The 25,116-nt window shown below is 42.7% G+C and overlaps 1 protein-coding gene across 1 annotated transcript; it reads left to right on the top strand.

Moving 5' to 3' along the window:
- The first annotated feature begins 16,491 nt into the window (after positions 1-16,491).
- si:ch211-243g18.2 (uncharacterized protein LOC559906 homolog) lies at positions 16,492-24,904 on the top strand. The gene is made up of 9 exons (XM_061078984.1): positions 16,492-16,767; positions 16,920-17,045; positions 17,456-17,538; positions 17,790-17,946; positions 19,201-19,365; positions 19,493-19,618; positions 20,711-20,928; positions 21,157-21,182; positions 24,375-24,904. The coding sequence occupies exons 1-9, from the start codon at positions 16,504-16,506 to the stop codon at positions 24,488-24,490; spliced, it is 1,281 nt and encodes a 426-aa protein (XP_060934967.1). The 5' UTR covers positions 16,492-16,503; the 3' UTR covers positions 24,491-24,904.
- Positions 24,905-25,116: the final 212 nt, after the last annotated feature.

Raw genomic sequence — 25,116 nt, 5'->3', positions numbered from 1 at the left:
CTAGAGCTAACTTATAATAAAGTTAAACAGCTTTTGTAACGTTTTAGCTCATTATGTCCAGAGTGTTGATCCAACTCGGTGAGAAATAAGTGTATTTGAGTTGTTATTGATAGGTTAATATCACATAAGACTTTATTGTATTGCTATGTGTGTGTGTGTGTGTGTGGCGGCATTGCAAAAAGTGTTACTTCTGTTTTTAAAGAGCTTGTACTCTACTCATGTATTTACTCTTTGTCCTACTTCGTACTTTTATCCGTTAGATTTCAGAGCAAAATACTGGACTTTTTTTTATTCCACCAGGTTTATTTAATTAATTTGTATTTAATTACTTTCCAGATTAAGAGTTTAGATGCAAAATTTGCAAATTATGACATTTTTACATGGTAATGTATGAGAAGTTATGATCTAATAAAATTGTTATAAAACTCAATTAAGGCTTATTACACTCACTTGATGCTGAATTGAGTAATTTTAATATATCATATATATAATACAATCACTATATCTGACAGGGGCCATTGTTCATTATGTTTAGTGCTACTTTTGATATAGACATAATGTTTATGCAGTTTTGCCACAAAATTCAATGAAGCTTTTAACAAGTTTGGATCCATCATATAGAAAATAGATTGTTATTGTATTTTTTACAGCAGATTTCCTTACAAATTACCCCGTTTTGGAGATTTTCCCTCCTCTCAACATCCCATCCCTCCAAACGTTTGACCAAGAAATCAGATTGTAATTGCAAAGATTGGATCTGTCTGAAATTGTTGTGTTGCCCTTAAAGCTCAATTAAAACTGACACACACACACTGCTAATTGTAAGTGCAGCTGCATGACTCACCGGCGAAGCTTGAACTGGGGATTTACAGTAGTGGCGATAATTGCCTGTGACAGTCTTGACAAAAAGCAAACATTTTGAGATTGTGTTTGTTGCATGTTCGTGGATGCACATACAACCGATCATACATGTGCACGTTAAACCCTGAATCCATGACAACCTTCTGGCAAATCAACAGGCCCACCTTCTCTGCTTCAGGATGGAATGACCTATTAGCCAAATGTGTTTATTCAGTGTTTAGTCACTATTACCCTCAGTATGATCCCTGCACTAAAGGGCTAATGGCTGAAAATTTCCCCCCTGCTCGACTCCACCGTAAAATAATTGATCGCATGTGAGAGCAACTGGCACGCGTTTCCTCTTGTTTTCCTAAAGAGGTGATATCATGCGGTCGGGCCGCTTGTTCGTCACCGAGATAGCGTGATTGCTTCCGCTGCTGAAGACGGAAAAGAGGGGAAGAAAGAGGAGAGATGGATGATGGTGGTTCTCAGTGAGGCACTGTGGCATTAAATCACACATCAGATTATTCTGCCGTTATCGCACATACAAAAAAAAAGCCCCCTGGAAAGAGACCAGAGGTCACAAGCTGTGTTTCGAATGCTCCGTCATTACATTGGCAGGAAATTGTCCTTTTATCAAAAACTAAACAGTTTAATGATTTTTTTTTAACCTACAAAACATATCTTGATAGGATGAAGGGTTTCAACTATATATGTGTAAATTTAGATATAGGTTCAGGTGAAGATAACTTTTTATTTTCTGTCTTTGTGTCTGCAAGTTGAAATTTCTCTCCTTGGACAGATGTGCTGGTCAAATATTTATATTTTGATTCAGTTCAAACCTTTAACATTGGTGGTGAATTCAGAGATGTCGTCATGGAGACTAAAAACTGATCATATCAATGTGACTTCACATCAGCAGCATCAGCACAGAGCGCTGTGTGTTACTGTGTGTTACTGTGTGTTTGTGGTTAGAGGGGGAGACCTTCAGTGTGTGTGTATGTGTGTGTGTGTGTGCGTGTGTGTGTGTGGTTGTGTGTCTGTGTGTGTGTGTGTGTGTGTGTCTGCTTTTGTCCCCTATATGTTACATTTACATAAACTGCTGCTCTCTCCTTTTCCTGCTTCACTTTGACAAATTTGAGTTTCCAGGAAGCCTCTGAGGTCAGCACAGCATCTGTTGCTACTTAGGCCCAAGATGCAGTCATGAGCTCTTGCACATGCACGTGCATGTATCCACACACATGCATTCACATACACATGCATGCACATGCATGGTGCAGGAGCTGCTTTGTATAAATTACTGAGGAACTGAGGTCCAATCAGACATGAAGACGTGTTTTAAGTTCCCAAAGTGACTTTAAAGAGGAGACCAGGTCTAGACTTCCAGATTTAATGTGTAGGTGAAGAGGTGAAGAATCATTTTCATGGCTCTAAATTAGAGTAATAAACTAATTTCTGCATCGTAGTGTTGAAAATAACAGCTTCGTCTCTGTTACAATCAATCTCAAATATTGCAATATGATTGTTAAAAAGTCGCAATGGTTTTCTCAAACAAAAGCTTTAATTTCCTGCTTCATGCTTAACTTCCTCTCAGCCTGTGTGCACGTGTGTACTGTGTGCGTTCGTTCTTCATGTGTCAGTTTTCTGACATGCAGATGGTTGTTCATTTCTCAGAGCCTCGGCCAAAGCAAACAGTTCACCTGGATCCTTCTCGTCTGGCCAGAGCCGTCCACAGCATCAGCCCTTCACCCTCAAGCATTTAACTCTGTCAGTTTTCGTTCCCTCTCACTCACGTCTCTTCGCCCAAAACCACATTCATGACCAAACATGGCCTGATCCCATCAAAGTGATGCCTCGGAATACCTCGGTGAAACCCTCAGATACTCCAGCGATATACCACAGCGATGGGAGCAGAGAGGACCTACAACCCGCTCCTGCTCTCACGGTTTCTCTCGGGCGGGAATCGAGCAGACACATCGAACATCGAGATGAGAAAAGCCAGACATGAAGAAAAGATCTGTGACGGGAAGGTTTTCTGTTCCTGGTTTTGGTCTCAAGCCACAGGAACTGTGCTTCACAGCCAAGTCCCTGAGCAGAACCAACATAACCTCAGCCCGTTAAATAGAACCCAGAACCGCAGACCTCTGTCTCAGTGTGCAGAGGGTTCTGGATTCCAGTGAAACCTCATGTTTGTTTTTGCACATTCATGCCATGAAGAGAGGCGAAGATAAAAACACACAAATTTCATACGATAGATTTTTCTTGATTATTTGAGCGCAACAGAAAATTCAATGATCTATTTATGACCTGTTGATGAAGAAAACCTCATGTTGTCTTATAGTTGATGGTCAGATTTTCTCATAGTGTCGGCAAAGGAAGTACAATAGTCAACTTCGGCCACTAGGGGTCTCTCAATCATAACGATTACAGAACACCTAGCTCGATGTCGTGGAAAAGAAGCAGCGATGGATCATGGGAGTTGTAGTCTCAATCTACCTGATGTGGCTCAGGTGTAAATCACATTCATGGATGACACAGCAAATGGTGAACTGGTTAGCGGTGTGTTTTTTCTTCATCATAGTTTGCCCCAGACGTTATAGCAGAGACAAGCAAATCCACAAATAAAGTATATATCATCATTGACATTTTATTGAAGAATTGATACATATTATATCTTTAAAGTACTGTTCATGTCATCTTGTCTTTCTTTCACTGTGAAACAGGTCAACTAAGTGATTTTCAGAGAAATGCTTTTTCTTTGCTTCCTTTCTTTCATTTGGATTTTGTTACCTTCAGCGAACCTTCTGTTTTGACCTCTTCCTCTTGATTTCCTGGTGCACCGAGCGGTGGCTGCTGCCGCACGGGGGGGGGGGGGGAGATGTTGAGAGGACGAGATGTTAAGATGTTAAGATGCTTCCCCGCAGGGTGTCAGACTCAGCGTGGCCGGCGTGTTAACAGGGCCGACGTGTTAGAGGAGCGCGGACCACCCCAACGCAGCTCCCCCCCGACAAAACTCAACCAGATGTGTAATGAACGCCAGTGCGTGGACCATACGTGTGGTTGTGTGTGTGTATAATCATTCTCATCTGTGTTGCAGTGGGTGCTAATACAACCTCCTGTGTGGAGGCAAATGGATTCACCTCAGGGAGACCCTGCCAGGTTTCTGCTTGTCCCCCTCACCCTGCCTCCCCCCCCCCCCGGTTGTTTCCCTCCCTCAGTCACATGTCTGCAGATCTTACATCACCTAAAACCTCCACTTTCCCTTTTTCCAACAGTTTCTATTTGTGGTGTTTCAGGCTCTTTTTCCTCCTCAGGGTTTACATGCGGTATTAATTTTCATATTCCCTCTACGTGATTCCCTTTCTCGACTGACAGGCCTGGCTCCCCCTCCTCCCCTCCTCCACCTCCTCCTCCCTCCATCCCCTCATCCCTACCTTACAGCTGTTGTTTTGGATTAGTCAAATAGCTCCTGTCAGATCCAGCGATCCTTCTCCTTTGCCACCCACAGAGCCGCACTGCACACGCCGCTCACTCCCTGTCTGCTCCCCCCCCCCCCCCCTCTCAATCTGAAGTGCACGTGCACAAAAAGCCATATTGAGGTTTCTGACAGGTGCGTGTCAAGGTGTCTCCACGGGCCGGGCCACGGGGTTGCCGTGGTTTCACCGGGCTCCCCCAGGCCTTTTTTCTCTTTTCATGTCCAGGAGGCCGTGACGGAGCTGGCGTCCCGCTCACACCTCTCGAGAGCGTGTTGTTGTAGAGCGGACCAGGAGCGCCATAATTCCCAGCATTCTACCTCTGTGGAATTCACTTTTCTTTTTAAACTCTTCCTCTCTTCCTCTGCTTGTGTCTGGAGGATTCTTTTCACAGACAACTTTATTATTTCTCTTTTTTTTTTTTGAGGAATTTTGACAGCTGCAGGTCTGGTCCTCCACGGCGGCTGAGACAGACTGACACTGAAAAGAGTTTTGACACGATGATGGCAAGAGTTATAGTGTTATTTCAGTCACTGGAGAGAGGGAGTTTCCCTGTGTGTGTGTGTGAGAGAGAGAGAGAGAGTGTGTGAGAGAGAGAGACAAATCAATGGTGTTGTTTCAGTCATTACAGAAGTCTTGAGTTTCATTGATACAGTATACGGGTGCGGTGCAAAGATAATAAAGTGAAGCTGTTGTTATGAATTGAGCGGCACCTCCTGTCTCCTTATCTACATATCATATATTTTAAGGTTACTTCAAATATCTGTGTCTGAGATTTTTGTTTCCAGATTTGGGTTGAGACCAAGAATCAAATATCCATATATTTGATTTATATAAATATAATCCATCCTGAGTGATTTTACAATCCCAGTTTGCCACGTTCAAGAAATAAAGGGTTATACAGTGATGACTAAATGCTGTACCTGTCCATCATAACAAGTGTCCTGGTTAGATTCAGACAAGGTTCTGTTAAGGGTTTAATGAAAAGTCAGTTATTAAAATCCATCCTGAGGTGGACATACACATACCCCACCAAATTTCATGGTTGTTTGTCTGAAAGCTTTCAACATCAAGGTGGCACTAGAGTAAAAGTCTGTGTATTTCAGTTTGGAGTAAATTCCAGAGCCTCAAAACTAGTGTGGAAAAAAACCTCAACTACAGTATTCATTCAAATTAGATCGTCAGAGAATGAAATAAAATATGGTCATGGCACTGTGTCTATGACGACTGAGCTGTTTCCACTTCAATCTTCTCCTTCACAAGAGCCTTATTCCTTTGATTTAAAATATATGAATATAAAATAATAAATATGAATATTATAGAAACCCTGAATCAAAACATTGTTGTTATATCCAACTACGGTTTGCCTTGTTTCAGGCAGCACATCTCAAGCATGGTAGCATTCAGCTCAATAACCTATCAATCACACACACACACACACACACACACGCTCACATGATATATTATATGATAGTTGATGTGGTGGCTTTCATCAGCTAAATAGCTCTGTGTCAATGAAACGTGCTTCTATCTAGTTAGTAGACCCTATTATAAAGCCATCAGTGTGTGTGTGTGTGTGTGTGTGTGTGTGTGTGTGTGTGTGTGTGTGTGTGTGTGTATGTGTGTGTGTGTGTGTGTGTGTGTGTGTGTGTGTGTGTGTGTTTCTTTTAACACAGGATCCCTTTATTCGTTTTTTGGTCGCACAACCTCATTTTGCTTGATACAAGATATAAAAGCTGTGAAATTCAAACACACCAGAGACTTGTGGTCACTCATCTCCAACACCTTATATTCTCCCCGTCTGTAAAGATCTGAATTTATGGCAATAGCATCTCGCTGCCTCCTCCTTTTCCTCTTCTTTTTCCTCTACCTCTTCCTCCTTCACCTCTTTCCATCCTGGAGTTTTCTCTCCATCAGCCTCCTCCGTCCCGCGCTTTCCTCCAGCTGAGGACAAGATCCGACCTCCTCCTCCTCCACTCGCAGGCTTCCTCTGTAAGACAATGGCAGGGCAGGGGAGCTGTGTGTGCACAGAGGTGTGTGTGTGTGTGTGTGTGTGTGTGTGTGTATTATAAGCTACTTGTTCCATCTGTGCATTATCTCCCTGTTTTTAAATTTGTGCATCGCTGCGGATATCTTGCACACCTTTTTAAAAAATGTTTGTGTGTGTGTGTGCGTATTATTCTGTGTGAGAGAGATATAGAGAGAGAGAGCGAGAGAGAGAGCGAGAGAGAGAGAGAGAGAGAGAGAGAGAGAGAGAGAGAGAGAGAGAGAGAGAGAGAGAGAGAGAGAGAGAGAGAGAGAGAGAGAGAGAGCGCATGTAGATTTATGATGCAGGAAACAGAGACTATGTCACTGCAAAACAATAGAAGATTCACAGCAAACACACATGCAGGCTTCTCCTGAGACCCTCTGAGTGGACCACAAGGAACTCCCTTCCTGCTGCAGAAACACACACACACACACACTCACACAGTGACACATCCCTCTGGGTGATCTCCTGCAGTCGTGCATCCTCTTTTAAAGTAAAGGTTAAAAAGAAAAAAGGAAAAGCAAATAGGAGACGGCAGCAAACTGTGGATACAGGAAATAAATGTGCGAAGTCTCATGTGTCCACGTACGAGCTGTCAGGTTTATTTATGAGATCACTGCTGGTGAGGAAAGTGTCAGGTGTCCGCTGGCCTTATATCAGCTAAATATCCTTTCATACTGCATATCACGACTTTATTGTTGCAAGGACGATGATAGATTACCAGCATGTGTGTTAGTCTATAGGCTGCAGACTATATGTAATCTTCATGAGACAATAACCTTGAATACCAGCATTCTCTCATAGAGGTATAATGATCTTTCTTTTCATGTGACCCTTCCCCCCATTGTCTCTCTGGAAGCACTGAAGGCCCACTTCAGATGGGCAACGACGCCGTAGCCACCGCCCTCTTCCCCCCGGTGAATGCAGACGGTCGCCCGGAGATAAAGGTGATATGAAACACACGAGATTAGGGTCGTTTCATTGAGCTTTTCCTCCAATTCTCTCCCACAATGCAGAAACAGTCAATCACCTGCATGAAACAGCCTAAATATAGGGTTTAAGACTTGTTACACCACTACCCGCAGCCACGGCTTGTAATTGAAACTTTTCCATTCTCTTTTTTTTTTCTTTTCTTCAAATGCTTTGGCTGCCGAGGCGAGATTGGCAGCTCTGAGTGGCCAGCAGATGAAGCGGCTGGCACGCTAATGAATAGAACGCTGATTGCAGGATCCCCAAGATGCAAATTACCGTGCCTGCCACCCCTGACGACCGGCAATTACCGGGCCGCCGCGGCGGACGCCTCGTGCATATTCATCGCACCCGCTGGGCATATTGATCAACAACTTACTTCAAGCAAGAAGCACTGAAATGTATCATGTCGCTCAGTCAGTGCTATATAAAAAAAAGAGTTTCTCTTTAGCTGTTGTCAAAATTGACAACGTAATATCTAGCAGGACAAAACCTTTAACTATGCAAGGAGCATTTATTTTAATCAGGCGCAGGTACGGGCTAATTGCTAATAAGTGACATTCAAGAAGTGACAACACATGCCATTCAGTGGGAAATTGTTTTAATTCAAATATGAATTTCTGCTGGTACTTAATTAACTGCACTTAAAGTTTACTGCCCTTAGTAATGACACAGCTTTAAGTTTCGCCTCATCGAGATTAATATTTCATTTTTAATAGACTCATTTTCCATTGATGTTAATTGATTTGGACAAAATCAGGAAGAGAATTAAATGTAAATGTTTTTCACAAACTCGACTTATTAAAGGTGAGTTTAATCAGTTTTATTCTGCATTTGTGATCTTTGAAAGTCCTGATAACAACAGCTGTTTATTGAGAAATGTGTTTTCTTGCTTTAGTTTACATTTTGCGCACTTCAGTGATGTTTTGTAGAGCACACTTTATATGGAATCATTCCTGAGGACACACAAACACACACATGCACACACAGACACACAGAGACACACACACACGCTGCAGTCTCGGAATATGAATATGAAAGGGCTTCTTTCAACAACAAACGGAAAAACAAGAGCGCTGCCAGCGGTTAATGGGACCAAATGAAGGAAAGCTGAGCAACATCGGATTTCGAGCCCTCTCCCTCAAAACAAACATCCAATGATCACATTAGCGGCGGATCACAGAGCTTTGTCATTATTGTCTTGGGTGTCTTGTCGGATGTGGAGTCTCGGCCTACGTCATCTTCACTTCACATGAACAGAAATCACAAAACCGTCCTTTCTTGTGTCAGATTTGTTTTTTTTAATGGATTTAGATTTTCGTCCCACGTTGTGATCCAAAATGTCACAATACCTGCAGGACACGCACATATGAGTGGGAGTGCATGGATTTTTCCAACACATGCATCAGTCACTTTAGCTGCAGTGAGCGACTTGCAGGTGAAGTGCAGGACTAATGTGGGGGGGTGGGGGGGCAAATATCTGCTGCTGGGCCTCCAGACTGACCCCGGTCCTGCATTGTGTATTTACCCTGTCATCAGGTGCCGTATACACAGTGCAGTACACGTGGTGGTTAACCCAGAGATCAACTGGTTCTGCAGTTTGAAAATTATAATAATAATGTGGAGTTTAATACGAGGTTGTATATAATGGGAGACCCTCCACAGGCCAGATAGAGAGCATCTGACTTTAGCATCCTGGTGGGAGGAGCCATCAGTCACTGACTGGTTTGATGAAATCCCAAAAGTTGCCTCTTATGACCAAATGTCATATGGAAGCATTGATTGATAGATGTCGACCTAACTTGAGATTAAAGGGAAAGACACATGTGGGTGGATATCACACACAGCAGCTCAACTCAACCTGACTTAACCCCTGAAATGGAGACTACTACTTGAATTATTTGACATGACACTTTATTGTACTTTAATATAACTGTATCATGTCTTTGTGTACTTTTACAACTTAGTTAGCAGTTTAGATAATGGATGGATGGATGCATGGATTATTTCATTATATATTAATTTATTTTTATTTTGTTGTTATTGTCATATGCACCAAATAATGAAAAGTATGTTTGTTGTGTCTGTGTTTAATCTAAATCATAGATAAAGAAATATACTAAATGCTTTTGTAAAATAAATACATTTAGATTGAGTATTTTTTTATTATTATGCATCTTCAGAACACACAGGGAGTAAAACTGAGCCTGGTGAGTCTGAGTCTTATCACTCCGAGTGATGTCCATTAAAAAGCGTTGCCACGGTTCCACTGAGCAAGGCACTGAACTGTATCTGTTGCAGTGGCACAGCTGTGAACAGACCTTCAGTTGCAGCTCCCTCAGGTGCTGTTCAAGAGTGTGTTCATAGCCATGTTTCCCTCATAGCACACACACACACACTCTCACACACACACACACACACACACACACACACACACACACACACACACATACACACACACACACACACACACACACACACACACACACACACACACACACACACACACACACACACACACACACACACACAGAGAGACACACACACACACTCTCTCTTTTATCTCCCTTTCAACTGTTCATACACTCACCAGCTATGCATATAGATCCATATCTTAAATCTTACCAACCAATCTGATAACATCTACACACACACACACACACACACACATACACACACTGAGTGGTCTGACGTGTTTCTGACACACAAAACAACCTGCACTCAGACCAAAGGGGGGGGGGGGGAGAGGAAAAAAGAAACTGTTATTTAAAGCGAGAGAAAAGAAAGAGCTGATGCAGGTGCCGACCTCCAGAGCTGCACACATATGTCGTTATCCGAGCGTAATTTCTCGGCCACAGATTCTTATCTCCTTATCAGAGAGCGGCTGGTGGACTGAAGTCCGCCCATCAAACACCGACTTAAGGGCCCAAATTGCATCAATCAGGCTCTGGAGTGGAGCTGCGCTTCGAGTGCCTCCAATTGGCACAATGATGAATCTACCACGATTCGTTATCTCAGATTTAAACTTTCGACGGGGAGACTGTGAGAAACTGAGCAGAGTCTCTGTGGTGTGGTGGACAGATGATAAGCTTTGGGATATAACATCAAACTTCTGTGATCTGCAGTTCTCAGTTCTGTGTAGACACTTGCATGCAGGACATGAGTATATTGGAGTTACAGCTAGCAGACAGCGGTGAGTGAGAAAACAGGGAATACAAAGTACACTGCAGGGTAACAACAATGGGTCTGTATTATTCAAGTGTGACACAGAATGCATAAAATCAGGAGCCTGAAACTGAAGCAGATAAATGGAATTCAGCCATTAGTCATTATATTATTTATCCATGTGAAAATGTCCTTTACTGGTCCTGCAGGGCTCATCCGACCTGTTAGATTGATGTTTTTATGATTCCTGGCTGCTGAAGAGAACTGGGCAACATTCATTGACCCTTAATGAGTCACTAGTTCTACCGCACTACACGGCACTAGTATTTTATTTCAGATCCTGCTGGGATGGGATGACAAAAACGACCAGGATATTATTTCTAACTTCAGTATGTGCATTATTAATAATAGTTTGACAGTAGTCTGACATGTATAGATTTTATTTTTGATCGTGCTGGGATCAGTTGAAAAGATAATTGTTGTAAGGGGAACGATCAGAGAGTAATTTGTATGACACGCAACATTCTGCTTTCTGACTTTTACGTAAGGGAACATGTGCTTCATCTAATTTTTTCCAATCTTTGTCATCACTATCCAGTAAAAATGAAATATCTCCAATTTTGATGATGTAGAAACACGGAGGGAAAACATGAGGATTAAGTTTCTCTGAGTCGAGGAAAAATTCTCACTCTAAAGCAAAATAAAACATTTGAAACTGCAGCTGATTGCCAGAAAAATCCACAGTCCACAATCCTAATGCAACTGAAAACAGGCCTGTTAATCTCGGCTGGGACTCTTATTTAAATGTGTTGTAGATCAACTTGAGAAATACAATAATGTTTTTTTGTGTGGGTTGACCTGATTCTGATTTGGCTCCCTGCTGATCTGCGTCCGTCTGTCTGAGTGTCTCTGCCAGCAGCAGATTTGTAACAGGAAACAATCACTTCAGGAGCAAAATGACCATCGAGAGGTGAAGTTTGTTTCTCCATCGACCTACTTTTTTCCCCCTCTAGGACTTCACCCAATACAACTCACAAATCAGCTCGTAACACTTACACAGCACGTCTTCACAGCAGATTCTGTGTTTTGCATGTTTTTATATTCCACTGCCGACTGTCACGTGCATGTGTTCGTGCTCTGTTAAGACTTTGTTGCTGCTTCCCTGCAAACTGACTGAAGGATTCTGTGTTTTGACGCTGTGCTCGTGTCCTCAGCTGTCAAAGCTGATTTCAGGTTTAAATGTCATATTCACCTTCAGTGCCCAAAGTATTTATTGTTTTTTTCTACGCTTTTGGGAGAGAAGACCCTGGATGTCGTCAGATCCCGAACGTGAACTCGCTCCTCTCTGCGTCGAGCGCGTTGCACTTTGCCGGTGTGGTCACATGATCACTTGTGACAGGGGTCAGTGGGGGTCAAGTGGGGTCATGAGTAGTATCCTGACATCCTGCCAGTCTAATCACCTGTTTATTTATTTAACAAGCAAACTCTGATCCAGACCGAGCGAGGGACCGAGAGTGAGAGGAGGTGAGAGAGTGAAAGTCGGGAGGAAAAGGTTGATGAAGGTTCAGTTTGACTATGATTGATGTGTGTCCCATATTTAGCTCCGTCTCATGACAATGTGCTGAACACGACTTAATTTCTATAAAATGTACGTGTCTCCTCTTTGTCGAGTGATCCGTCAGTATAACCTGATTCTAATCCTAGTATGTCAGGAACTGAAAAAATGGCCCTGTAGCCCTGTATAAATAAATATATTTTAATATTTCACTCAAAAATCTGTCTCAAAAAGCAACACAGAGTTAAAATACTACATTTCTTTATTTGAATTTGTACTCAGACCCATTCAAAAAGCCATTTTCCTCTTACCATGAGTAAATCGAAACCTTCAGGTGGAATAACTGTGATGTAGAACAGCTCGTTGCTGCCCTCCTCTGGAAACTACTGGCACCAGTTTACTGTGCACTTCACCTGTGTTTACCAGCCTGCACCACACAGTGGGGATAGATCACAGCTGAAGGATCTCTGATGTGGTCTGGTTTGAATACCCACCACAGCTACAGCTATGTTATTAATCGGTTATTAAAGGGACTCTTACCTTTGTTGCATTTTTACACTTTTTTTGGATAAGGTTAAATTGGTATTAATAAGGTAATGACACTCTAAAATGCAAGACAGACCCACCAGGAGTAAAAACAAACAATTATTTCACTCTCATAATATTTAGTGAAAACTTCAACCAATAAAATTCTTCGGACCGAAGGACCTTATTGGCCGACAGACCTGTCTGTTTGCTGCATGGACATGCAGGTTTTCCGTCTGCTTCTTGTGGCGCATTCGGGCCTGCGTCATCAAGGCGTATATGTGAATGTAAATGTATATAACTTACTGGTGCTTCTGAATCCGAATCCATTGCTTTGGTAAACAAAAACTCACATGCGGGCGCGGAGGCAGTAGGTTGTAAGTCTGCTTGTAAATAAAGTTTCTTCAAAAAAACACCGCGGATGGGAACGAGGGGGTGGGGCATTGGAGGAAGGCGGGATGATTTGAATGTGCTGTAATTCTCAAATGCAACAAAGGTAAGAGTCCCTTTAACTTGATCTACATTAAAAGGCTAATAAAACATATCCACTTAGGATAATGCCATCTTCCTTCGTGATCTTAAAACATAAGGTCATCCTCTTCCATCTTAAATAATTACTATTTAAACAAAATTCTTACTGATTTCTATCTTGTTGATTTTAAGTCCTAAATCTTCAGTTGGGTTTAATGTATGGAACGAATATTGAAACACTGGATTTCCAATATACGATTGTAGACAGCTGCAGTTTAAATGCATAAAATATCTCAGACTGATATGTTTAAGGAAAAAAGCCTTCATCAGAGTGTGTGTGTGTGTGTGTGCGTGCGTGTGTGTGTGTTTCTTTGATGCAAATAGAGACATTTCAATGCTGAGACACTTGAACTTGAATTTAAATATTACAATACCTGGGAAACAGGTATTGTAATATTCAAATTCAAGTTAAAAATAACAATTGACAAAATAAATATTACACATATCTCTGCATAAAAATGATTCTCTGTGTGTGTGTTATTGTGTGTGTGTGAGTGGTAGCGGTGTTTCCAATCAAAGGAAGTAAACACTGATGTTCTGCAGAGTTCAAACAAGTAAACATTTGATCAGTTTAAGGTTTTCAACGGTTACTGTGTTCACTTAAACACATTTTTGTGACGGTATGTAAATTGTGACCAGCCGTTCATCCAGTGATGTCCTGGTCAACGTGACCCGAGGCTCCTCACTCACGAGAGCCGGTTTTCTCTGTCTCGCAGTGACTTGTTGAATATTTTATCTCTGGCAGGTAGATGGAGCGTCAAGTTACAGGACAAAGACTAACAGAGCACTGCAGGCAGGGCTCCACTCGCACCACACACACACAGGGAAGAGATGGGGATCATGATGAGCTCTTTACTAGAGATACATGAGAGGCCTGGGTGTGTTGTATTGGGACCAGAGATGCTGATGAATGTCCACTTCACACACAGACTGTCAGAGAGGAGCGTGTGTTGGTAGCTTGTCCAAAATGAGCTTCTTTTATAAGGACTGCCGTCAACTTTTAAGTGTATAGCTTCACTTATTATGTGTAATACTACAATAGCAAAAGTCCCCTTCTGAAACCACATTTAACCAAATTGCACACACTTTTAATTGTCAAATGTGGAATAACACCCTGTCTCCTTATGTTAAAGAACCCTGAAACAAACACCACCAGTTCAACCCTCTGACCCAGATCATCACCAAAAAAGTAAAAAGCTTCCTCCTTGGGTCATGCCCCGCCCCCTCCACAAAATCCATGAAATTCGGTTAAGAAGATTTTTGCGTAATCCTTCTAAATAACACAACACCGACAAAAACAACTCCAAGTGAAACAAGTTGTGAAGTGTTTTTCTGCTCCTTGTTGTGGGGTAACGGACCACGACTTTTGGCTCAGCCTCAATTCTCCATAGTCAGCTGATCTCACTGAAACAAACAGCACGTAGACAATTTGAGAAACAAGCGAGTGAGGACAGTGGATTGTTTCGCAATCAGAGATTCAGATATTTCCCTCAGACGTTGGTAGATACCAAAACTGAGCAAAAAATTGGGTTTAGAGTCAACAAGTGACCAGAGATGGTTGCTCGGTGGGTGAATGTGTAACCAGTAATTGTTTCTTAACAGCAGCTTTATACAGAGATATGGCAATGATCTGTTGCTTCTTCAAATTCTTCTTTTCATTCTTCTGTAGCAAGTCGTGTTCCCTCCGAGGTTTAAAATCCCCCAGTGTAAAAAATGAATGTGGATTTCATGCCGTTATACAATCTAATTACAACACTCATCTGCACCTTTCTGTGTCAAGGTGGAGTAACCACACCCCCCTGACCAGACTTAGCTCCTCCTCCGTCCTGCACACCTGAATATAAGCTCACCTGCAGCACCAGCACCTGCATTCCTCTGGATCCCATCCTGACTCCGTCCCAACAACCTCCAGGTAAGATGGATGCTTTATCTTAAATGTTAATTTTTATATATCAATTTCACCTCTAAAGACGACTTAAATGCATTTTCTATAATTCAGCTCTTTGATAAAGTTAAATTTAAATTTGTTGGGATTATGAAACAATCAGACACTGATCTAAATACAAATTGTAACTAATTCAAAGTAATTCCTCGAGCAAATGTTTTCTTTCATTTAAGTTGTCGGATACACTAAATGCACAATTACCTGTCAACTATCAGTGAGACGATAAAAAAAATAATAAACAGCCTGAAATGAAAGTCCATTTCCTGCAGAACAAGTCTCTCCTTGTGAAACTGGAATTCTCTACGAATATTTTTCGGGATAATTTTCCAAAAGCTCTATCTGTCATCTGAACAACGAGCGTCTTTCTCCCACTGGCTCCTTTGTAGTGTTGTGGGAACGGTGTTGCAGGGATCAGGTGACAGAGAGAAAGAGAGGTTCCCTTGACCGCTAAGCTGCCACTGAAACCCTGCTGAGAAACACACAAAAGCAGGCATGCGCGAAACCTCAAGCGCGTACACACACACACACCTATTGGCCTACACACACACACACACACACACAGACAAAGATACCACATCAATGTTTTACATTCAAACACCAACGAGCCCTGCTAGAAGTACAGGAAGTAATGTAAACACATGTTAAACTTATTATCAAATGAGGTTAAAGGCTAAGGAAGGAAAGAAAAAAGGAATATTTATGTAAAGTAGCTTCATGGAAAACTTTAACTTTTGGACTTTTCAGCTTTTAGATATTTCTTGTTAAACATTCAACCAGATATATTTAGTCTAAACCTTTTTCCAAGCCAAATTTCATCTTTTCTGTTTGTTTCTGTTTTATTTCTCCTCCTAAATATACAATGGATCCTATTATCATAGTAATAGACGACTTGAGAGCGATCTCCGCGCCCTGAGAGGCTCTTCTCCAACCCGGGGTTTGAACTGCGCTCATTTACATTTAGATTTTACATTGACTTGAGTTGAAGTTGTTTGTGAGCGCAGCTGAGGACGACAGTCTGAAGTGGCTCCGGCCGTAGAGTCGTCTCCTCCACGCAGATGGTTAGTCTGAACAGCCTCCAGCGAGCCTTGTACTCCTTTAGAGGCTCCTCTCCTCGTGTTCAGTGGGCGTTCAGTGGTCTCGAATATTAGGTCCTACTTGTGTTTCCATTAACGTCTGGCCAAATGCTATAGAATAAAACACATTTGCTTGAGGGCCACAGAAGAGCTTCTATGCAGCCGGGTCTCATGAAACACGAGCTGTAAACGACTGCACCAGGTTAAAGAATCTGGCTTTTGAAGTTGCGTAATTTAACCATCCATCCACTCTCTCCTTGGAGAAAACGTTCCCACAAGAGATGCAACAAACTCAACATCTATGATTGTGCTCTTGTTGTGTTGCTCTCTTCACGCCAACACAACCCTCAGCGTTGTCTAATGTCCACTTGGACTCTGCGTCTTCACAGCCACCCATTATGGCCTCCAGTCTGTCCGTGAGGAGTTTCTCCATGAGCCGCCAGCCCTCCTTCTCCAGTCGTTCCCTGATGGACAGCGGCCGCTCTCGCTCCCGCGCCTCGGTGTCCTTCGCGGCGTCGAGCCCGCTGACCCGCTCCGCCTCCATCGGCCAGGATCTCAACGGGCCGACCGGCCACAAGCTCAACGGCCTGCACGGCAACAGCGCCAACGAGAAGGAAGCCATGCAGAGTCTCAACTCCCGCCTGGCCAACTACCTGGACAAGGTGGGACACATTACACAGCCCTGCACTGTTGGGCTGTTGGCCAGCAGCCAAAGTGCATGATGGGTTTATCTCTACATACCAGGAAATGATGCTATTAGCAAACGGACACACTTTGATCATTCGGCCCCATCTTCCCTCTCGTCTTCCTGCAGGTGCGGTCACTGGAGCACTCCAACGCAGACCTGGAGATGAGGATCAAGCAGACCATGCTCGACCGCATTCCCAAAGGTCACGACGTTGATTCCATGATGGCTCAGGCTCATGCTGTAGAGCAAGAGGTAGGCCCGTGTTGTAGGTGTGCATGGCAGCCAGGTTACAAGTTTGGAGTTTTGTTAATGCAACAAAGCCCAAAGGTGACTTTGGTTAATTTTACATAGACAAAACTTCCATGTAAATTCACTGAGTCGTTAGACAGGAGCTGGATCATTCCTCAGAGGCCAAATTCAACCCAGTTAATATTGTACCAAACAGATCCAAGGCCAAGTTAATAATTATTTAAACTAGTTTCACCAAAAGGAAATAGTTACACATAACGACGTTGAAATGTGTGATTTAGAGGATTAGAAGTGTTTTAACTATCAGTAATCACACAAAATAAATATTCTGCTTCTGACAGTTTAGCAAACAAAGTTCCACACACAAAGCATCGAGGAAATACACTAGTTAACAGTGACCCCATGTTCGCCAGGTGAGGAAGAAGACTTTGGAGAACGCTCGTCTCATGTTGGAGATCGATAACGCGAAGCTGGCTGCTGACGACTTCAGGATCAAGTGAGTGATTCATGAGGAACTGGTTTGGGTTATTTGTCTTTTGTGGTTTAATTCGATAGATATTTTGCAAAGAATGTCATGGACAAAAAGTACAACGATACGAAATGTTATTTTCTTTGTAGACACAGTGTGAATGTTTGCTTTCCACAGGCAGACATGTTTGAAATTTATAATGTATAGGTACACAGAACTTTCTTTTGCTATCGCCCTCGGGCTCACTGTCCTGTGTTGTCTCCCCTTCCATCGACGAGGTGGGAGACGGAGCTGGTCATGTGTCAGTCTGTGGAGCGAGACTGTGTTGCTCTGAAAAAGGCCAAAACCGACCACGAGCAGATCATCGCCTCCCTGAGAGGAGACCTGGACAGTCTGAAGGAAGAACTTTACTTCCTCAAGAAAAACCACGAGGAGGTACATCTGTTTGTCTCATTGTTTTATTCCCTTCCGTAGTTATATTACCTTTTGTGTCATTTGACATTTGGTCTCGTTTTCCCTTTGGCCTTCCAACCTCCCAAAAACAACAAGCCGCTTGATATCGCACTGACCCAGTTCGACGTTCTCATGAGGTCTTTTTAAGAGAGGACAGAAACAGACGTGTAGGAGAGAGAGAGAGAGTGGTGTTCCTCTGGTTACTACACACAAAAGCAGCAGGTGGATCTGGTTTCCTCTAACCTGCTGTCTCCGTCCAATCAGCTGATACAAGGCATTCAGGCCTCTGGGGAGGAGGGGGGGAGAGACACTTATATAAACTTACCCCCTCCTCTCTCTCACCAGACAAGGCACTGATCTCCCTCTTTCTGAAATGAACGTGAACTGATCCAAGTCATTTAAGATGGTTGGTACACGACACGACAATAATGTGGTTCACACAGAGTAGCACCGTGTCAGTGTTTGTTCGATCTGATGTCGGATGGTTTTAAATTTCTATTTTACATCCAAACTTTGATGTAGAGCAGATATTGCGAAGGAAACTAACCAAATAAGACTTTTTTGTAATCCTCGATAGAACAAGTACATTTATCCTGAATGACACTTTTATTTACGGATTTTGGATTTGTCTTGTTTGACGTTATAAAGATGTTTAGATTTTGATGAAAGAGGTGAGATGGTGTTTCGGAGTCAGTGTCTCTTTCTGAAGACGCTCTCTCCTATAAAATCTACATCCGGCTTTGAAGAATTAAATAAAGACTTTTATTCCAACTGAAACATTAACATAAATCTACATCACACTGTTTTCCCTCATGCTTCCCCCGAGCAATTAGGTGCACAGACATACATATTTAAACTCAATCGTCAAACACAGGCTGGAAAATTGTGCGTGAAGATCATTTACATCAGACCAGATCCAATTAAAACAAACTGCCTGTGACAAAGTGTCCCAGAGAAGAGAGAGTAAGCCCCTGAGCATGTGTGAGGTCGGGGAGGGGGGGTAAGGTGAGCTCTGCCCCATCAACTATTGATGGAGAAAAACTAAATAATAAAGAGGCCCTCACATCCTCTCTGCCATCCTGTGGTGTAGGATTCACAAAACTCTTTCTGCGTCCATATGTCGCCTCAATGCAAATACGGCACGTTCATGCACATGATACATTTAAGATGATAACAACCATACACACTCTGTGGCAAAGCAACAACAAAATATACAAACCACTTCCCCTCCTGCAGGATCTGGAGGACATGAAGTCTCGTCTGGCCAGAGACGAGGTGACCGTGGAGGTGGACTCTGCCACCGGGCCGGAGCTGGGCACCATTCTGTCTGACCTGCGTTCCCAGTACGAGGGCATCGTGAAAAATAACAAGGCGCACGCGGAGCAGTGGTACCACAAGAAGGTGAAGGAAGATCTACAAGTCTACTCTGTTATGTTTCAGTTCAGCTGCAGTTTTTGCCAAATGGCCTGATCGAAGTTGGACAGATGTTTCAAAATGGTTGTATTTTTTGTGTACGTGTGTTCACCAGCTGGAGAATGTGCAGAACGAGGTGAAGGAGAGCAACGAGGCTCTGAGAGACGCTCAGAGCGAGCTGACCGAGCGGCAGCGCTTCCTGCAGACCCTGGAGGTGGAGCTGGAGGGCCTGCACAAACAGGTGAGCTGCTGCACGCCGGGTCTGAAGATAAAAGGTGTTCCTATGTCCACATTCCATGTCTGCCTTCATAACTTTTGGTTGCATAATAAATGATGGACTAGGAGATCTGGGGAAAATCTGTTAACAAAACAATTTAGACGCCAATATGTTTGTGGTTTGAGGAGGGGCTGGAGAGGCAGACGTCTCATGTCTTATCCCTCGAAGGTAATTGTGCAAGTTATTTTGGATGCAGTAAAAACAAAATCTAAGGAAAATTCCGTAATAACGATTTGAAAAAATATTGTCACGAGTATTACCTCTGCACAAAGCCCTAATGAGTTCTGGTTTTGTGTCGGAGAAAGGCCGGTGTGATGAGGGATTTGACAACAAATCCTTTCAGACGCTCAGATCCAGTCTCAGTCAGACTTTGTCGTGTGAACATCGTTTTGTATTTACAATCCTGTGTTGACAGTCAACACCTACTCCCTCATGCTGCTAAGTCATGCAAGGGCACATTGGATTCAGTTGCTAAATTGTATGGGGGTGGGTTTGGTAATTGCGTGTTTGTGTCTGTCGATGCCAAAGCCTTGTCAGGTTGCAGGTATTTGTTGATAATGGTTTGGGAAGTCATTTCAAAATCAGGACATGGGAGGGTTGGTTTCCTCTGGTAAACACAGGAGGAGGTTGAAAAGCCAGAACTACTTTTTTTTCTTTTGTACCCAGCCAACCTGAGGCATCACATTCGCACATTAAGGCCAATTTCTACCTCTGAAGCCTGACGTGCAACCGCCAAGAAATGTAGCTTCACCTCACAGGGACAAACTCGATGACTCTGACTTGTCCACTTGGCAGCTTGGTCTCATCCATGTCTCTCAGTGGCCAGACCAGAACAAAGAACTCTCCTTCTGTCTCAATCCGTTCAACCATCTCCAACATGATCCGCACAGACAAAGAAATGCTATCGCCATCTAGTGTTTAACGATGTAAATGCAGGGCACAAGTATAAATGCTCACTTTGGCGCCTGGTTGCCAGTACGAAAACCGATAAACTGGTATAATGACTATTAACAAAAAATACCCAGCTCCTTCATTGTGTTCTCCTCCGTTTCTCAGATTGCTGCACTGGAGGGCAACCTGGCTGAGACCGCTCACAAATACTCCGGAGAGATGGAGCGGCTGCAGGCCACCCTGAGCCAGCTGGAGGACGACCTCTCCCAGCTCCGGCTGGAGATGCAACGCACCAAGACCGACTACGAGCAGCTCCTCCGCATCAAGCAGAACCTGGAGATGGAGATCGCCACCTACAGGCGCCTGCTGGAGGGAGAGGAATTGTGAGAAGCTTAAATTAATGGTTGAATTTCAAACTACAAATTAAACAAATGAGTACGATATTTTCAGTCTTCGTGACTTCAGGATCATTCGTCTTGTTCAATATTTCTATCCAACTCTGCAGGAAAGTGAATAAAGATATTTCACATCCTGTTGAACCGTATATATAAACGTGTAACTCTTGTATTCAGGCCCAAAGGCTAATTCTATGTTTTCTTTCCTTCCTTCAGAGTCAAAGAGATCCCTCTTCTGAAAAGTGAGTCCTCGCCTTTTCATTTGTAAAAGAAGTGAATCACTGAAACATAAAGACACCCAATCACAGTACAATACATCAATATGGCCGCAGAGGTCATTTATTAATCTTGAATACATCTTATCACAACCTGGAGGAAACAACAGGGAGGTGAAGAGTGACTCAAGCTGAAATTCATAAATCTTTATCTAATAGCTGTTGCGTAAAGATTCACACCTTATATGGACTCAGGTGTGAGTTTGAGGCGACATCGTGGGACTGACACGTAGGTTTCCACACGCTCCCACGACTAATGACAATTTCCAAAGAATGAAATCACCACCAACCGCTCAGCTCCAGTAGCCACAAGCGTGGGTGTGAAGTCATAACTCAGTGTTGTAACTGGGTCCCAGTCCGACTGACTCAATCTGAGGGATTAACAAACCACGCTGTGTTTTAAAAATGTTCATCTTTGACTGACACCATTAGAAAAACCACAGACGGCACAGACTCATTTTTTTTTTTTCAAATTAAGTGTTTTTGATGGGAACCACAGGAGTGTTGGATAAAGGTGAAATTAAAATGACTTCAAATATCTCATCTAATATCTTATTTTATTTCTCATCTAATATCTTATTTTATTTCTCATCTCAACTCTTCTAATGTCTAATCTCTTCTCATTTCTCTTCTCAAATTTCTTCTCATTCTCTCTTCTTCCACCTCACATCTCATCACTCTCAATTTTCTCCACCTGTATCAATCAATATGTTTTATTCGGTCACATATGATCCTATCCTCAATTTTTTTTATATTTTTTCTTTGTCTTTTCCTCTCAAATCAACTTCTTAATCTCATTTTAGATTATCTATTCTCTCTCAATCTTAGTTTCCACAATCATGTGTGTAAATCTCATATAATTTCACACAATTCAGTCTTGGCTGATATCTGTTAAAGCATGCTCGTTTATCCTTTAAGAGAAGACGAGCCGAACAGACACAGACTATAGTTAAAAGTTTGAAATCTCAACAAACCCTCTTTTCACGCCCTTTAGGGTGTGACCACTTACTGGGGATTTCATGTACCCCCAAACCTTCATCCAATCCAGTGCAAACTTGTCCTCCTCCTCATCGTCGCGTCTCCATCTCCATCGTCCTCAGCTCCAGCTCCACAGCATCCACAGCATCAGCTTCCCCATCACCAGCATCAGATCAGCTGGGGGGATGAGGCATGTTTTCCTCCCTCAGAGCCGTGGCGATGATTTAATTTCAGAGTCTACAGCCATGTCATGGCATGGTGCGTAGAGGTGGAGAGGGCACTGGTCACCCAGCCACCAGGGGCGGTTTGGAAAAAATGTCTTTCAAGAACTTCCTATCATAGTGTACACACATAACCCTTCCTGCCAGTAGCAGGTCCAGGGCCATTCGTTTCTGTGTGACCAAACAGGGTACAGGAGCGAGCTGTTCAGATTTAAGCTTCTTTCAGATCTACTCTAAAACAAAATGATCAAGAATTGTCAGTGAGGCTTTTTTCAATTTTAAGACTCAATGATCTGGATCTTAGCCTTGTAAAGATCCTTTTGTGGAATTGATACTCGCCTACAGGCCAGGTGTTTTAGCTTGCACTGTAACAAGCCAGGCGCAGCATGGTCCTGGTGCAGACTTATCATATGTAATTACCCGTGTCGCACGGCGAATTTTAAGCTTGATCAAACGGTGCACTCTGGTTAGTTAAACGTGGTCCCGTCGAAGCAACACGTCTCATACAGAATAACAATATTTTCACAGCCGTTTTACTTCTAATTTAAGGGTCGATCTAAAAGCTGTGTCTGAATTCAATTAAGCGTCTGGTCTCGTCATAACAGCGCCCTGCCTTCAGTTTGACATTATTATCACGGATCCCTTCTTAATATTTGCTTCAGGCTCGATTCAACAGTGTATCTGGCCCGATAAGCACCTGTCCCCGTCAGAACCGGCACTCCGTCTCCAGATCCCACTGCAATCCTGCTACCTGAATCTCTATCTTTACGCCCGATTAAACAACGATGTGTTTGGCAGTTAGGTCCCTCACTTTCAGGCTGACCCCTTCCTCCAAACCTCACCCTTACTAGTTTAGGTTGCAGTGTTTGCAAACTGTTGTTTAAATCGTCAATTTGCGGTATCCCGGCCAAGATCTGGAACTTCTATTTCATTCTCATCACTTTTCATTGTCCCTCTATTTCACATTGCTTTGCCGTAACCCTTCATTGTCTCCCAAATACACTACACATATTATTTTTACCTCCTTCTCATCTCCGCACACTCAAAATCTACATCAACAAACAGAACTTGTTTTAACAGGTTATCTGCTTACCTTATAGTTTGAGTATGTGGAGTATTACAAGGAGCAGCCTCGACCTTGGGGTCTCCGGTCTTTCTGGTCAAAAGATTCTCTTCAGGATCTCGTCTTAAAGAGCTTCTCTTAAAGAATCCCGTCTTCTTTATCACGTCGGGATGTCACCAAATTGTGAAAGCGTGAGAGATTCTCTTTAAGGAGAAGACGAGCCGAACTCAGTTTGCTCAATCAAAGTATTTATTTGAAAGCAATGAACAGGTTACAGCAAAGCAATGGGCTTCCAGTACATTAGTTGTATCAGAGCGCCCCCAACATCCGGCGCCTGTCTATTTTATAACAGTAGATCTTCAATCCTCCTCCTCGGAAGTGCGCAGGCGTAATCCATCCTCCTGGCTTTTGGAATACGGAAGTAGACAGAGAGACACTCCCAATGACGTCCCTGCTACTCTGATAGTTGCTAGACAACTCTATCCTGATGTTGTCTTCTAACCTAGCCTTGAGTAGAAAAGGTCCTGCTCCTTGCCATCTCGGCTGAACCAAATGAGCCATAACAAACTCTCTCTAGACTCTCCTATCAGGACAGCTGTGAGACTGACCATCGTTGTGACGCACACACATTTATAATTTGTAGATTAAACATTAGGAGAGGAAAAGGTTATTATAAAATAATTTGTACTTAGGCCTAATATCTAGCTAAAACTGTTCACATCTTTATTATTAAGAGTTCAGTCAGACACAGACTATAGTTAAAAGTTTGAAATCTCAACATATCATGTATCTAATATACACTATATATTATCATATGTTATATCAACCAATTCCAAAATATTCATTTTCGTCTTACTCATCTGGTTTAATCTATTCTCATCTCATCTCTCCCTGCAGAGGAGCCTGATGTTCGCACCAGGAAGATCGTGAAGGTGGTGACTCAGACGATGATCAACGGCAAAGTGGTGGACGAGTCCAGCGAGGTGGAGCAGATCGAGGAGACCAAGAAATAGAATAAACCACAGAGAGTAGGAGAGGAATTTGATGTGGAACAGAAAACAAAAGGAGGGAAGAGGGGAAAAGAAGATTAAGAGGTTTGCTGATGAGGCATCAGCATCGTTTAACAGAAGAGTTATCGTTTTGAATAGGGATTTTATGGGATGAATTACTCCACTATGAATGTTTTCTGTTTTCAGAGACAAAGAGGTTGACAGTGACAACCAAAGTTATTTCTGGAGAAAGGTGCAACTACAAATAAACCTGCCCTGTATTACTCTAACTACTGCATAGCTTTGCATGCCTAAAGTGATTTTTGACTTTAAATGTGCGTGAGAGAGGAACCAGTGCTACATCTTCATACTGTTTCTCTTATAACATGTCGTCTACTTAAACAAAAATATTTATTTCTTAGTGTGGTGAAGTTTACTATAGAGGATTTAATACATTACTTTACAAAAAAGATCATTTAATCGTCTTTGCTGTTTCTGTGTTTGTACGATGTCTGAATAAAAAGTTTCATTAATCCATCACATGTTTACTTATTTGAGTCACTCGGAATAATTGTTTAATGACTTTGGGACTGAATTCAACAAATGGCAACAAACAGTGAATCCGTGGGTGTTGTGGTGATGCTGCTCCC

Source organism: Limanda limanda, chromosome 1 (genome assembly GCF_963576545.1).
Source record: "Limanda limanda chromosome 1, fLimLim1.1, whole genome shotgun sequence".
In the NCBI taxonomy this organism is placed as follows: domain Eukaryota; kingdom Metazoa; phylum Chordata; class Actinopteri; order Pleuronectiformes; family Pleuronectidae; genus Limanda; species Limanda limanda.
Note: the sequence above shows the minus strand (reverse complement) of the source record. Positions and strands in the feature narration are given on the sequence as shown.

What these genes read in the sequence shown, in the direction of transcription:
- si:ch211-243g18.2 (XM_061078984.1), top strand. Translation starts at nt 16,504, where the DNA reads ATGGCCTCCAGTCTGTCCGTGAGGAGTTTCTCCATGAGCCGCCAGCCC. An exon ending in TCAAGAAAAACCACGAGGAG is followed by an intron (nt 17,947 to 19,200) that starts GTACATCTGTTT and finishes CCCCTCCTGCAG; the next exon opens with GATCTGGAGGACATGAAGTC. An exon ending in AGCAGTGGTACCACAAGAAG is followed by an intron (nt 19,366 to 19,492) that starts GTGAAGGAAGAT and finishes TGTGTTCACCAG; the next exon opens with CTGGAGAATGTGCAGAACGA.